Genomic DNA, 17,254 nt, shown 5'->3' with positions numbered 1-17,254 from the left:
AGTGACCAGTCCAGTAACAAAGGGTACTGACAATGAAATGACCAGTCCAGTAACAAAATGACCAGTCCAGTAAAAAGGGTACTGAAAAATGAAGTGACCAGCCTAGTAACAAAGTGACCAGTCCAGTAACAAACGGTACTGAAAATGAAGTGACCAGTCCAGTAAACAAAGTGACCAGTACAGTAACAAACAGTACTGAAAATGAAGTGACCAGTCAGTAAACAAAGTGACCAATCACAGTTACAAAGTGACAAGTCTAGTAACAAAGTGACAAGTCTAGTAACAAAGTGACCAGTCCAGTAACAAAGTGACCAGTCCAGTAATAAAGTGACCAGTCTAGTAACAAAGTGACCAGTCCAGTAACAAAGGGGTACTAACAATGAAATGACCAGTCCAGTAACAAAGTGACCAGTCCAGTAACAAAGTGACCAGTCCAGTAATAAAGTGACATGTCTAGTAACAAAGGGTACTAACAATGAAATGACCAGTCCAGTAACAAAGTGACCAGTCCAGTAACAAAGTGACCAGTCCAGTAATAAAGTGACCAGTCTAGTAACAAAGTGACCAGTCTAGTAACAAAGTGACAAGTCTAGTAATAAAGTGACCAATCTAGTAACAAAGTGACCAGTCCAGTAATAAAGTGACCAGTCTAGTAACAAAGGGTACTAACAATGAAGTGACCAGTCCAGTAACAAAGTGACCAGTCCAGTAACAAAATGACCAGTCATTAACAAAGTGACACAGTCCAGTAACCAAGTGACCAGTCCAGTAACAAAGGGTACTGACAATGAAATGACCAGTCCAGTAACAAAGTGACCAGTCCAGTAAAAAGGGTACTGAAAAGGAATGACCAGTCTAGTAACAAAGTGACCGGTCCAGTAGCAAACGGTACTGAAAAAGAAGTGACCAAGTCTAGTAACAAAGTGACAAGTACCAGTAACAAAATGGGCCAGTCTAGTAACAAAGTGACAAGTCTAGTAACAAACGGAACTGAAAATGAAGTGACCAGTCCAGTAACAAAGTGACCAGTCCAGTAACAAAATGACCAATCTAGTAACAAAGTGACCAGTCCATTAACAAAGTGACCAGTCCAGTAACAAAGTGACCAGTCCAGTAACAAAGGTACTTACAATGAAATGACCAGTCCAGTAACAAAGTGACCAGTCAGTAAAAAGGGTCACTGAAAAAAGTGACCAGTCCAGTAACAAAGTGACCAGTAACCAGTCCAGTAACAAAAGTGAAAAAATAAAAGTCTGTAACTGATAATGAAGTGACAAGTCCAGTAACAAAGTGACCAGTCCAGTAACAAAACAAAAATGTGACCAGTCCAGTAACAAAGTGACCTGTAGTAAAAGTGACAAGTCTAGTAACAAGTGAAAGTGGACCAGTCTAGTAACAAAGTGACCAGTCCAGTAACAAAATGAAGTGACCAGTCCAGTAACAAAGTGACAGTAAGTGACAAGTCTAGTAACAAAGTGACCAGTCCAGTAACAAAACTGAAAATGAAGGCGGTACTCCAGTAACAAAGGGTACTGAAAATGAAATGTGACAAGTCTAGTAACAAAGTGACCAGTCCAGTAACAAAGTGCCAGTCTGTAAGAAGTGACAGTCTAGTAACAAAATGACCAGTCACAAACAAAGTGTGACAAGTGCTAAAATAGTGACCAGTAACAAACGGGAACTGAAAATGAAGTGACCAGTCCAGTAACAAAGTGACCAGTCCAGTAACAAACGGTACTGAAAATGAAGTGACCAGTCCAGTAACAAAGTGACCTGTACAGTTACAAAGTGACAAGTCTAGTAACAAAGTGACAAGTCTAGTAACAAAAAGTGACCAGTCCAGTAACAAACGGTACTGAAAATGAAGTGACCAGTCCAGTAACAAAGTGACCAGTACAGTTACAAAGTGACAAGTCTAGTAACAAAGTGACAAGTCCAGTAACAAACGGAACTGAAAATGAAGTGACCAGTCCAGTAATAAAGTGACCAGTCCTAGTAACAAAGGGTACTAACAATGAAATGACCAGTCCAGTAACAAATTGACCAGTCCAGTAACAAGGTGACCAGTCCAGTAATAAAGTGACCAGTCTAGTAAACAAAGTGACCAGTCTAGTAATAAAGTGACCAGTCTAGTAACAAAGTGACCAGTCCAGTAATAAAGTGACCAGTCTAGTAACAAAGGGTACTAACAATGAAGTGACCAGTCCAGTAACAAAGTGACCAGTCCAGTAACAAAGTGACCAGTCCAGTAACCAAGTGACCAGTCCAGTAACAAAGGGTTCTGACAATGAAATGAGCAGTCCATTAACAAAGTGACCAGTCCAGTAAAAAGAGTACTGAAAATGAAATGACCAGTTCTAGTAACAAAATGACCAGTCTAGTAACAAAGTGACCAGTCCATTAACAAAAATGACCAGTCCAGTAACCAAGTGACCAGTCCAGTAACAAAGGGTTCTGACAATGAAATGAGCAGTCCATTAACAAAGTGACCAGTCCAGTAAAAAGAGTACTGAAAATGAAATGACCAGTCTAGTAACAAAGTGACCAGTCCAGTAGCAAACTGTACTGAAAAAGAAGTGACCAGCCTAGCAAAAAGTGACCAGTCCAGTAACAAACGGTACTGAAAATGAAGTGACCAGTCCAGTAACAAAGTGACCAGTACAGTAACAAACAGTACTGAAAATCAAGTGACCAGTCCAGTAACAAAGTGATCAGTACAGTTACAAAGTGACAAGTCTAGTAACAAAGCGACAAGTCAAGTAATTAAGTGACCAGTCTAGTAACAAAGGGTACTAACAATGAAATGACCAGTCCAGTAACAAAGTGACCAGTCCAGTAACAAAGTGACCAGTCTAGTAACAAAGTGACCAGCCTAGTAATAAAGTGACCAGTCTAGTAACAAAGTGACCAGTCCAGTAATAACAGTGATCAGTCTAGTAACAAAGGGTACTAACAATGAAGTGAACAGTCCAGTAACAAAGTGACCAGTCCAGTAACAAAATGACCAGTCCATTAACAAAGTGACCAGTCCAGTAACCAAGTGACCAGTCCAGTAACAAAGGGTACTGACAATGAAATGACCAGTCCAGTAACAAAGTGACCAGTCCAGTAAAAAGGGTACTGAAAATGAAATGACCAGTCTAGTAACAAAGTGACCAGTCCAGTAACAAACGGTACTGAAAATGAAGTGACCATCCTAGTAACAAAGTGACCAGTCCAGTAACAAACGGTACTGAAAATGAAGTGACCAGTCCAGTAACAAAGTGACCAGTACAATAACAAACGGTACTGAAAATGAAGTGACCAGTCCAGTAACAAAGTGACCAGTACAGTTACAAAGTGACAAGTCTAGTAACAAAGTGACCAGTCCAGTAACAAACGGTACTGAAAATGAAGTGACCGGTGACCAGTCCAGTAACAAAGTGACCAGTCCAGTAACAAACGGTACTGAAAATGAGGTGACCAGTCCCACAACTATATAATTTTTTATTGTATTGAGAAGTCAATAGTAAACATATAATTAGGAAATAATAATGTTTGATAAATTGAGGTTAATGCAAATGAAAACAAAGCATAGATAATGGCTGATATTGAAGAACACAATCTCTGTATACCGATGACACTTCTTGCGTCCTTAGTATTGATAGAGAAAAGTCATAAAACATTTGACCCATTACCACTACCAATGTATAGCACATTAAAAAGAAAAATTCAGCAGTTCAACAGTTTTTACCAACAACTGGGTAAAAACAGAAGAAGAATCTAGATAAAGTTCACAATTTAATAATAAATATTCTATAGCATGGAAAATATTCAAATCAATAACATCTTTAGCATTCAGTGTTTACAAAGGGGAGCTTTCATAGAAAGTAGATGATAGTGATTTCAAAACAAACAAAAAATCAGAATCCAAATTCCCAATCTAGTATATAGATTAATAGCAGTTTACCCAACAGTTCCTCAGATAACGAACAATGACACACTTAATCCTAAAACTTGCCCTTGTACATGCAATAGCTCCCACAGGAGTCCCACTTTAAGTGTGGTACCACTCAGGAAATACTATTTGTATTATTAGTAGTGTGTCAGTGTTTTGGAGAGGGTTATATTGATGTATCACCTAATATATCTTACTAACCATTTAAAAATGATGAATTGGGTGTTTGTTTTTTTTCTATCCACCTATTTACCATCAGTATTTTTAGTCCCGTGTAATCACTCCACCCATCAGTATTTTTAGTCCCGTGTAATCACTCCACCCATCAGTATTTTTAGTCCCGTGTAATCACTCCACCCATCAGTATTTTTAGTCCCATGTAATCACTCCACCCATCAGTATTTTTAGTCCTATGTAATCACTCCACCCATCAGTATTTTTAGTCCCGTGTAATCACTCCACCCATCAGTATTTTTAGTCCCATGTAATCACTCCACCCATCAGTATTTTTAGTCCCATGTAATCACTCCACCCATCAGTATTTTTAGTCCCATGTAATCACTCCACCCATCAGTATTTTTAGTCCCATGTAATCACTCCACCCATCAGTATTTTTAGTCCCATGTAATCACTCCACCCATCAGTATTTTTAGTCCCGTGTAATCACTCCACCCATCAGTATTTTTAGTCCCGTGTAATCACTCCACCCATCAGTATTTTTAGTCCCGTGTAATCACTCCACCCATCAGTATTTTTAGTCCCATGTAATCACTCCACCCATCAGTATTTTTAGTCCCATGTAATCACTCCACCCATCAGTATTTTTAGTCCCGATGTACCCATCAGTATTTTTAGTCCCTGTAATCACTCCACCCATCAGTATTTTTAGTCCCGTGTAATCACTCCACCCATCAGTATTTTTAGTCCTATGTAATCACTCCACCCATCAGTGTTTTTAGTCTCATGTAATCACTCCACCCATCAGTATTTTTAGTCCCATGTAATCACTCCACCCATCAGTATTTTTAGTCCCATGTAATCACTCCACCCATCAGTATTTTTAGTCCCGTGTAATCACTTCACCCATCAGTATTTTTAGTCTCGTGTAATCACTCCTCCCATCAGTATTTTTAGTCCCATGTAATCACTCCACCCTTCAGTATTCTTAGTCCCATGTAATCACTCCACCCATCAGTATTTTAAGTCCCATGTAATCACTCCACCCATCAGTATTTTTAGTCCCATGTAATCACTCCACCCATCAGTATTTTTAGTCCCATGTATTCACTCCACCCATCAGTATTTTTAGTCCCATGTAATCACTCCACCCATCAGTATTTTTAGTCCCATGTAATCACTCCACCCATCAGTATTTTTAGTCCCGTGTAATCACTCCACCCATCAGTATTTTTAGTCCCGTGTAATCACTCCACCCATCAGTATTTTTAGTCCCGTGTAATCACTCCACCCATCAGTATTTTTAGTCCCGTGTAATCACTCCACCCATCAGTATTTTTAGTCCCGTGTAATCACTCCACCCATCAGTATTTTTAGTCCCGTGTAATCACTCCACCCATCAGTATTTTTAGTCCCGTGTAATCACTTCACCCATCAGTATTTTTAGTCTCTTGTAATCACTCCTCCCATCAGTATTTTTAGTCCCATGTAATCACTCCACCCATCAGTATTTTTAGTCCCATGTAATCTCTTCACCCATCAGTATTTTTAGTCTCGTGTAATCACTCCACCCATCAGTATTTTTAGTCCCGTGTAATCACTCCACCCATCAGTATTTTTAGTCCCGTGTAATCACTCCACCCATCAGTATTTTTAGTCCCGTGTAATCACTCCACCCATCAGTATTTTTAGTCCCATGTAATCACTCCACCCATCAGTATTTCCAGACTCAAATCAATGAAGTAATTGAGTAATCACGGACTAGCTGACTAACAGACTGTAAGTACATTCAGCGTGCAAATTAACGGGAAAGGACAGTTTTACCTGCAGAATCAGTCTCTACACCTGGGTACGGAAGGAGTGTAAACAGAGGGTCAAAACAAAGTTTGTGCTTGTCTTATAATTTCTATACCAAAATAAAAATACTGTGATCTTTCATAATCAAAATCTATACAGTTTGTCTATTTTGATGGTTTTACCAGTACATACATGCACATTATCATAAGGCTGGTGACCTACTTTTCTGTACATATTTGAATTTATAACAGTGACCTACTTTTCAGTGACCTACTTAAGATATCTTATATACCGCTGACAGGTAAAACAGTGACCTACTTTTATAATTTATGATACCGCTGACAAATAAAACAGTGACCTACTTATGTATCTTACAATACTGTTTAGAGGAACAGCAGTGACCTACTTTTCTCTATCCAGGTGTTATAAAGATGTGACATCAGAAGAGGTTCCTTCAGGTTCCTGAAGAATCGTTTGAGTGCGTTAGCCACATCGTGTACTGTATATGTACCCATCACCAACTTCACAGCATTGGCGTCTGTAACAAAAGTAAATCATCATCCAACACATATCATCAACCAATGTGAACATGACAGCTGTGTATATCATTACCACTACTTAAGAGTGAAGAGTTATCTACATTTAAATTTAACACATTATAAAGAAAATAGTGATTACACACATAATGATTGCATTTTTTGAGAAGTCTTACTTTTTTTCATTCTCACAAATACAAAACTGTATCCATCACTTGTCAAGTGGCAGAAAATCATAACACTAATTATATCTGTGAAGATGGAATCTACCAGTAATACAAAATTTTCTTGTTTGAGGAAAATTATGCTTATGTATTTTATTGTTATTGCTAAATAATTCACTGATCAGTATATGGATGAGTTGGTAAATATGTAAATACCTTTGGCAAACAGCTGTAGTAATTCTGCTACCTTAATGTTTGTACCAGCAAGTCTGTATATACCTTCTTCTCTCATACCTACAGTCAACATGTTATAAAAGTTGTCTAATACAGGGTTACCGTACTATAGAATTCACTGTTCAATATTAAACTATTGCGTTTTTGTATGTAGGTATCAATTGTAATGTCATCCTTTTGTGAATGCAATAACATCATTTTCTCTAAAGTATCACTTTACACTCCAAAACACATGATTTCACAATCAATACCGACCCGAAAGGGCAGATAAATCTGTAATATGCAAATACAAAATAGTTTAACATGAATGTTAAACTGTAATTCATTATTTCAATATTGCGGAATTTTTATTTTTATTCAAAATTACTTCAAAATTTTTTTAAAGCTTCTTTTCTTTCATTAAACAAACGTTATGATCACAACTGATTAATCAACATCTAATGTCCTCCATGATCTTACCATTCTCCTCTATAAACTTGAGACACTTATCAACTATCACAGGAACATCATCTGATGTCAGTTGTTGGTCCATTAACGTGTCCCCGCCCGACTGCAAAAAACAGAAATCATTTACGATTTTCTGACGTTTTCATGCTCCTTTATTTCTTACATCTTTCTATCCCATATTGTACTACTTTATTACATCTGTCTATCTGATATTGTATTTCTTTAACCCTTTACCACATGCAAACTAGCAGTCATCTCCTACCATGAGGAGAGTATACAATGTTCAACACGAATATTGTTGCAACATCTGTCAAGTGTATGCACCATTTCAATGGCACTTTTTGAAGTTTCCAGTTTGGATTGATAACATGTTTTTTATCCTTGTTTATTTTTGAGAAATGTTCTGTTAATAAAGTTGCTTCAATATTTATCAACCTACATAGTGATTCTTTCCCAATTCTTTTTGATATGAGGATTTCAAAAATTAATAAAAACATTTACAAGTAAGAAATTTTCTCTGTCGGAGATACTCATAACTTTTCTTAAATAACTTAACTACAGCCTCATAATCACAAGACATGTAACTCTAAATGTTTCTATACAGTATGTACAAATGTTATAGCTATGTCATTTCGTGCATTAAACAAATTACTGAATAACGATTTAAAACCACAGGTTTCCAAAATAGAGACCTAAATCACTTCCTAATGTATTTACCTTCATCAAATTACTTATTGCATTATATAATCTCTCTGTGTCCTTGGTTAAATTAGCCTGGAAGTACAAGGCTCTGAAAGAAAGTAAAGTCTGTGATAAATATTGGTACTAGACAATCATGGAGAACCTTGAAAAGTACAACAATGAAAGGTATCAAAAATTAAAGTTAAAAGTTCCTATGTCTGTTATGTGTATACAACAAATTATGCTTATAATAAAGTGGTTTTGTTTGTATCCACAGGTTCATTATAACTGTGTTGGGAACCTAATATGATATTGTACTGTGTTAGGAACCCAATATGATATTGTACTGGGGTAGGAACCTAATATGATATTGTACTGGGGTAGGAACCTAATATGATATTGTACTGGGTTAGGAACCTAATATGATATTGTACTGGGTTAGGAACCTAATATGATATTGTACTGGGTTAGGAAACTAATATGATATTGTACTAGGTTGATTTGATTTGATTTGATTGATTAATTAACGTCCTATTAACAGCTATGGTCATGTAAGGACGGCCTCCCATGTATGCGGTGTGTTGCGTGTATGTTGTGAGAGGTGCGTGTTTTGGGAGACTGCGGTATATTCAGGTAGTGTCTTCTTGTATAGTGGAACTGTTGCCCTTTTTATAGTGCTACATCACTGAAGCATGCCGCCGAAGACACAAAGCAACACACCCCATATGATATTGTACTGGACTAGGAACCTTAAATTGTATGTGCTGGGTTAGAAACCTTATATGATATTGTATAAGGTTATGACCCTGTAGTACACATTAACTTACCTGCCACCTGGTAGATCAAGGACGAAATGTTTTCCGTTCTCCTTACACGGCGCTCCACTACTTACAGCATCACTTTCATGGTACTCTGGAAATTTAAACCTCGATTTAATATACCAGTATTACAGTAGGAAACTAAAACAGGCTTTGGATATGTATGAAAAAGTGAACATCGATCTTGATATTGTCAAAGAAAGATTTTTTTTTTTAAATCAAAGCCTATTCTATTTAATACAGAGACTTGCAAAGCTTTCCCTGCGGGATTTTATTCAAATTAAATATCAAATGTAACACACATATGTGTGTTTAATTAACTATTCTTCTAGAAGTTTAATATGAAGGCCCTTATAGAGTGTGCACAGAGAGAAATTGTTTCTGAGATATGATGTTATAAATACTGATGTCTGACTTACTGATTTAACAGCTGACACATTACATGAAATTATATAGACACATGACATTTTCGTGTCAGACTTACTGATTTTAACAGCTGACACAGTACTGATTTTAACAGCTGACACAGTAATGACGTTATATCGACACATGACATTTTCGTGTCTGACTTACTGATTTTAACAGCTGACACAGTACATGAGGTAATATCGACAAATGACATTTTCATGCCTTACTTACTGATTTTAACAGCTGACACAGTACATGACGTTATATCGACACATGACATTTTCGTGTCTGACTTACTGATTTTAATAGCTTTTCTGAGGTCCACATCATCCGTTAACTTCATATCCTGTAAACAACAAACTCATTTATTAACAAGGTAACCTAATAATATACCTGTCAATAGAAAACAATGGGTAACCTGAGAACATACCTGTCTATTGTAAACAAACATCTATTTACAGAATAATCTTTAGCCTGTGTCCAATACCTACATTTACTGATTCATTTTTCATAAAACACAAAATTTATCCTGAATATAATCTAGCATTGATATTATGACGTTCTTTTACAACTTTTAACAAAGTTTACAATAGAGTTTAAGTCTTTTAACCTATATACTTACCCTATCTGTATAAAGCACAACCTTTTTGTTGATCATAACCCAGGTCTCGTACCATGCCTAGAAACAGATAACAAAGCTTAAATAGATTGTGTTCTCAGTTAAATCAAACACAGAATTTTCTTCATATTCTAGAATCAAGATCTACTACTGTGACAATAGTAACTGTAGCAATACCATGAAAATAAAAATAAAAATTGAGCATATTTCAGTTGTTCCTCTTTCAGCCAAACCACTGTCCATCAGAGTGGCCACTGTATAACTTATATATATTTATATATTAAGTAAAGAGATTTACATAAAAGACCAGTGAATTACATAAATGAATCATCTGTAGGTGATCACTTACTGCTGGTAGTCCTTCCTTCATGTAAAACTTTCCCGCCAAACAGAACTCCTGTTGTCGTACATCGTCCATTAACGGCAGAGGACAGATCAGCTGGAATTGAGGAAAGTAACAGTTGATAAGCAGAGCAATGGGGTGATAAGTTTTATTGTCATGTTATGTACAAAGTGTATAACCATAACTAATCACATAATATTCAATACGTGTTTAAAGAAAGGATCTTGATGCTGAGTTTAACCACCCAGACTATAATCATATGTGTTATGTCAAAATGTCACTAGTTTCGATGGTAACTAGGTAACATATCTCTGTGACTGGTTTCCATTTTAAATAAGTTACATACCTCAGCTATGGATGGTTTCCATAGTAACTAGGTAACATACATTGTATTTCTAATGTGACTGGTTTCTATGGTAACTAGGTGACATACCTCATCTATGACTGGTTTTTATAGTAACTATGTTACATACCTCCACAATGACTGATTACCATGGTAACTAGGTGATATATCTCTGCTATGACTGGTTGTCATAGTAACAGAGTGAAATACCTTTATTATCATTGGTTCTTTGGTAGCTAAGTGACATTTCTATCCTATCTTAGTGGCATACCTTTATTATCACTTGTTTCCTTGGTAACTAAGAGACATACCTCTGTTATCACTGATTTCTATGGTAACTAAGTGACATACATCTGTTATCACTGGTTTTTGATAACTAAGTGACATACATCTGTTATCACTGGTTTCTATGGTAACAAAGTGACATTCATCTGTTATCACTGGTTTCTTTGGTAACTAAGTGACATACATCTGTTATCACTGGTTTCTATGGTAACTAAGTGACATACATCTGTTATCACTGGTTTTTATGGTAACTAAGTGACATACATCTGTGTTTACTGGTTTCTATGGTAACTAAGTGACATACATCTGTTGTCACTGGTTTCTATGGTAACTAAGTGACATACATCTGTTATCACTGGTTTCTATGGTAACTAAGTGACATACACCTGTTATCACTGGTTTCTATGGTAACTAAGTGACATACATCTGTTATCACTGGTTTCTATGGTAACAAAGTGACATACATCTGTTATCACTGGTTTTTATGGTAATTTCGTGACATTCATCTGTTATCACTGGTTTCTATGGTAACTAAGTGACATACATCTGTTATCACTGGTTTCTATGGTAACTAAGTGACATACATCTGTTATCACTGGTTTCTATGGTAACTAAGTGACATACATCTGTTATCACTGGTTTCTATGGTAACTAAGTGACATACATCTGTTATCACTGGTTTCTTTGGTAACTAAGCGACATACATCTGTTATCACTGGTTTCTTTGGTAACTAAGTGACATACATCTGTTGTCACTGGTTTCTATGTTAACTAAGTGACATACATCTGTTATCACTGGTTTCTATGGTAACTAAGTGACATACACCTGTTATCACTGGTTTCTATGGTAACTAAGTGACATACATCTGTTATCACTGGTTTCTATGTTAACTAAGTGACATACATCTGGTATCACTGGTTTCTTTGGTAATTTCGTGACATTCATCTGTTATCACTGGTTCCTATGGAAACTAAGTGACATACATCTGTTATCACTGGTTTCTATGGTAACTAAGTGACAAACATCTGTTATCATTAGTTTCCATGGTAACTAAGTGACATACATCTGTTATCATTGGTTTCTATGGTAACTAAGTGACATACCTCTGCTATCTTCCTCATCCATGTCATCTTTTCCTCTGGTGAGGCTGCAGCAAACAAATATACTCTACTCCCTGTAGCCATTGTAGTACTCAGCTCAAAGGCTTCTGGATATCTGCAAATAATCCAGGTCAGAGGTCAAAGTTCAACTTCACTGTTAATAATGACCAGGTAGAAGTTTATTATTAATTCCTCCCAATACTGACTGTCCATAAAATTAGTCTCAGAAAATGTGAAAGCCTTGCTGGTTTGCATAATTTATATAGTTAGCTTTAAATTTGAAGACTCAGAAAATTCACTCTTCAAGAAAGTTTAATTTCAGTAGCATGGAAAATTTGAAATGCATGTAAACCTTAATATTTTTTAGAAGGAATTTTTATGGATATTTTCTACTAATTCCTCTAGAATATTTAATGTAAAATATAAGATGAAACATAGGTACAGTTGAAAATTTGAAAATAGTTTTTCTAATTTGTTTTATTGATATCTAAAACTTGGAAATACATGGTACAACATACAAATTATAATGTGACATGCTTACATTAAGTAATGTGGGGCTAATAGAGCCAGAGTAGTTAACATGTTCACTGTGTCTAAAAATAGCATGCTTCAGTGACATCCCAACATGCTTTAGTGACTGATGGCATCACAAAATGGACCAATCAACAAGTGGGTAAAAAAAGGAAATTTTCTACTACTACCAAATGCAAAACAAGTAATCATAGTGACACAAAACTGAAAAATATCCTCTTCATAATTGTCTTATTTTTTCTCTAAATCAGCTTGAAAAAGAAGCAAACACAATAAAAAATATATCATATTGTTGATACACTGGTATTGCCTTATTTCTCTAGCATTATATATATCTATATTCTGTTGATATAACGATGCAGCTTGCAAGTATGGTAACAGAACAGAGCAAACTTCTGATGAAAACGAGTGAGAAATCTAAAAACACATTGAAGGGTATGTAATTTGTACAATCCATGGAGATAAAGAATTAGCGGAGGGGTAGCTGATTAAATAGTCCCATATCATTCTCAAGATTTAAGACATCATCATTCGTTAAAGGACGCTGGTCTCTATACAGAACTCATAATCTCCTATTAGTTTTTTTTAAATAATACAAACTGCAATGAAAGAAAGACATCAGACATGTTGAATCTCAGAGCTGAAATACATGCCAATATATATGACAGTTTATGAAAGTAACACAAACTACAAACACATGGGATAAGTTTTATATCGGATATACCCTTCTATGTATCTATAAACCTATAATAGTGAAAAGGTACTATAGGGTTGACATGCAGTAGTAATGTTGGAGGAGGCATATCACATAAATTGACCTTTTTTTCTTTTTTTTTTTAAATTCTCGTACATCCATAATTTTAAACTATTCTAGCATTGCTAAATCACATGATAATAATGAGGAAATGATTGAAAAGGAGGTTTTTGTTGGACAAAATGATTTGTAAGGAGTGCACTGATTGGTGGTATTTCCTTATGTGGAATAGTCAATTAGCCTAAAGTTTCATATCAAAAGTGCTAATAAGGAGAGCGATAGAAACGTATTTACCATAAACAAATCATCTACAAATGTTAGACAATATTTCAGTCTAGAAGAATGATCAAACTTTGGTGATTTATACCAATAGGCAGTTTCTGACCTGACTCTGTTGTTGAAGGTCATAGTCAATAATAATAACACTAATTATGGAAGGAAATAAATGAAAAAAATACAAGGTAGAAACTGCTTTTACTATACAACAAAAAACATACTCTGTATGAAATAAAATATATATCATACACGCATTTATTTTCATGGGTAAAATTGTTTGATTTCATGATAATAACCATGATGGCAGATCAAATATAAAATTTGAATTTTAATAAATCTATAAATTTTATAATCTTGTTAAATGATGAGATATACACTCAGGCTATACATAACCAAGAAGAAAAATATGGCATAAATGTATTGTTCTACATTTCTTATGAAACATTTAACTCAATATATTGACAAATTCCACGTTATTTTTACGTATTTTAATTGATACCGTTGTAACTACAAATCGTTGATCAATACGAATAAGCAGGTACGGTATGTACTCTGTACCCATTCCCGAGCCAAAGTCACGCACGTTAAACAAATGAACTACATAACCACTGAGGAGGTAATAAAATGATTCTTAGGCAAGACAATTCATCTAATAAGGTAAACCACTACTGTAAGAGCGATTTGAGCAGTTCTAGACAAAAGTTGCATTACTCTACGAGCAAGGGACAGGGTTCGGCATACAAGTTGTTCGACCACAATGTGTAATGGCGGACAGCGAGCGAGTTTGAAAGTTTCACACACATTTCACCACCATGGGCTTTTCGAGCATATCACAGTAAAACCGACTGATCTAATTTCCATTAGAACAGGTTTTTTCCCGATATATGTACAAATTTTAATGTTGTCTTAGACTGAATTGTAATCTTGTTAAATGATGAGATATACATTAACTCATTATTTATGGATCTAATTTTTATGACCATTTTGATGATCAGTAAAATTGCTAAAATATCATCAGGACATCCCCATGAAAACAAATGGCTATATAGTGTTGGTACCTTTAATACATCTTTCAAATGTTTAACAATTAACAAATACAAAAGATCTTTTTAGGTTAAATCTAGATAAGTCGTCGTACCACTGTTTACAGATAAGACAATACTGAAAGTTACGTAATGAAATAGACATGCTGTATTAGAGAGATATACACGATGACACGCCCACTATACTATACAGCAGGCACAAGCCACAACCTTTACTGGCCTCATACATCCCATAATACTGCTCTTACATCACAACGCTACCATTTATGTACAAATATCATCCCAAAATTCAATTATCTCTTACAATTTCACTAAAATATTTTACCCCAAACTTTGGTGTAACAAAATGATTAAAGTTAAAATTATAAAATGATATGCAAGATATAAAAAGAATATTGGAGTCAAGAATACAAAATTCCAGAGTTATATATAATTTTGATAAAAAGCTTGCATAATTACTTATTGGATTGGTTAGCTGATGCAATGGCTTTTGTTAGATGTACAAAATACTATGTGTTATATTAATGAAATATGATTTTGAGTCGGTTATATTTTATATTAAATGTGAAAACCCTCAATAGCCAAGTTAAATTAGGATACTTATTTTTTTTAATATTGATATGTTATTAATATATTAAATATTACATCAATATATAGCAATCAGCTGACTATATATTAAACTTAAAAAAAACAAAAAAAAACAAGAGGCCCATGGGCCTTAGCGGTCACCTGAGTTCAGACACAGAATGAAACAAAGACATGCATATAAACACTATAAATATATATTGGCCCATCAGGCCCTTGAAGTCAGTCAGTGATTTTATAAATTTTTAATCTATGAAGATTATTTGGTTCCATCAAATCTGTGAATTCAGGAGAAAGATTTTTGAAATGTTATCCATTTTGACCCCTTTTGGCCCCACCCCTCTCGCCCCTGGGAGTCGGCCAGGACCAATATGGATATGATGTTAAATGCTATCTCAGGCTAATAATTCTAACCCAGATTGACTAATTTCCTATGAAAACTAAGCAAATAATGTTCCTAAATGTGTTTTTCCTATATAAACTATAGTAAATTTGACCCCCTCCCTAGGGGAAAATCTGAGATCCCAGGGCCATGAAATTCACAAATTTTTGTAAAGGGCCTTAAGACCTTCCAATCTATCAAGAGTATCTGGTTCCATCAAATCTGTGAATTCAAAAAGAAAATTTTTGAAATTACCATTTTGACCCCTTTTGGCTCCGCCCCTCTGGCCCCTGGGGGTCGGCCATGACCAATATGGATATGATGTTAAAATGCTATTTCAGGCTAATAATTCTAACCCAGTTTGACTAATTTCCTATGAAAAATAGGCAAATAATGTTCATAAATGTGTTTTTCCTATATAAACTAAAGTAAACTTGACCCCCTCCCCAGGGGGAAACATGAGACCCCAGGGTCATATTATTCACAATTTTTGTAAAGGACTTTAAGACCTTTCCATCTATGCAGAGTATTTGATTCTACCAGTTCCAGAATTTCAGAAGAAGATTTTTGAAGTTTTAGCCTATTTGACCGGTTTTGGGACCGCCCCTAAGGCCCCTGGGGATCAGTCATGGAAAATTTGGTAATAAGATTCAATGGCCATCACATAGGGATAATTCTGACTACAATTGACTAATTTCCTATTATAATGACTAAATAATGCTCAAAAATGTGTTTTCCATATATAAACTTATATATAGTAAACTTAACCCCCTCCCTAGGGGGAAACCTGAGACCCAAGGGTCATATAATTCACAATTTTCATAAAACACCTTAAGACCTGTCCATCTATGAAGAGTATTTGATTCTACCATTTCCAGTATTTAAGAAGAAGATTTTTAAAGTTTTAGCCTATTTGCCCCTTTTGGCCCCGCCCCTCTGCCCCGAGGGGGTTGACCAGGACCAATATAGATATGATATTAAAATGTTATCTCATGCTTATAATTCTAAACAAGTTTGACTCATTTCGTATTAAAATTGAGCAAAAAATGCTCATAAATGTGTTTTCACTATATAAACTATAGTAAACTTGACCCCCTCCCCAGGGGGAAACGTGAGACCCCAGGGTCATATAATTCACAATTTTGGTAAAGGACCTCAAGACCTTTCCATCTATGAAGAGTATGTGATTCTACCATTTCCAGAATTTCAGAAGAAGATTTTTGAAGATATAGCCTATTTGACCCCTTTTGACCCCGCCCCTAAGGCCCCTGGGGGTCAGTCATGGAAAATTGGTTAATAGGATTCAATGGCAATCTCATACTGATAATTCTGACAATATTTGACTCATTTCCTATTACAAATGATCAAATAATACTCAAAAATGTGTTTTCCCTATATAAACTATAGTAAACTTAACCCCCTCCCCAGGGGGAAACCTGAGACCCCAGGGTCATATAATTCACAATTTTTGTAAAGGACCTTATGACCTTTCTATCTATGAAGAGTATTTAATTCCATCACATCTGTGAGTGGAGAAGAAGATTTTTGAAATTTTAGTCAATTTTACCCCTTTTGGCCCCTCCCATAGCTCCCTGGGGGGTGGGGACCATATAATTCACAATTTTGATTGGCCTTATGCCTTAGAAGGTTTGTGCAAAATTTCATTGAAATTGCTTCGGCAGTTTTGGAGAAGAAGTCGAAAATGTAAATTGTTTACGGACATACGACGCACGACGGACGACGGACGACGACGACGACGCACGACGGACGACGACGGACAAAAGGCGATTAGA

General features: G+C 35.6%; 1 protein-coding gene across 1 annotated transcript in view; it reads right to left on the bottom strand.

Moving 5' to 3' along the window:
• Positions 1-17,254, bottom strand: part of LOC138328021 (arf-GAP with Rho-GAP domain, ANK repeat and PH domain-containing protein 1-like) — a 95,088-nt gene that overhangs the window by 28,748 nt on the left and 49,086 nt on the right. Inside the window, exons 27-35 of the mRNA XM_069274596.1 lie at positions 11,894-12,005; positions 10,168-10,257; positions 9,822-9,878; positions 9,497-9,545; positions 8,801-8,885; positions 8,010-8,082; positions 7,305-7,395; positions 6,828-6,905; positions 6,318-6,449 (exon numbers count right to left, since the gene is read on the bottom strand). Coding sequence (XP_069130697.1) covers positions 6,318-6,449; positions 6,828-6,905; positions 7,305-7,395; positions 8,010-8,082; positions 8,801-8,885; positions 9,497-9,545; positions 9,822-9,878; positions 10,168-10,257; positions 11,894-12,005 — 767 coding nt within the window. The remainder of the gene's footprint in view (positions 1-6,317; positions 6,450-6,827; positions 6,906-7,304; positions 7,396-8,009; positions 8,083-8,800; positions 8,886-9,496; positions 9,546-9,821; positions 9,879-10,167; positions 10,258-11,893; positions 12,006-17,254) is intronic.

The sequence above is a fragment of the Argopecten irradians genome, chromosome 7, assembly GCF_041381155.1.
Source record: "Argopecten irradians isolate NY chromosome 7, Ai_NY, whole genome shotgun sequence".
Lineage (NCBI taxonomy): Eukaryota > Metazoa > Mollusca > Bivalvia > Pectinida > Pectinidae > Argopecten > Argopecten irradians.
This window is presented reverse-complemented; position numbering and strand designations above follow the sequence as displayed.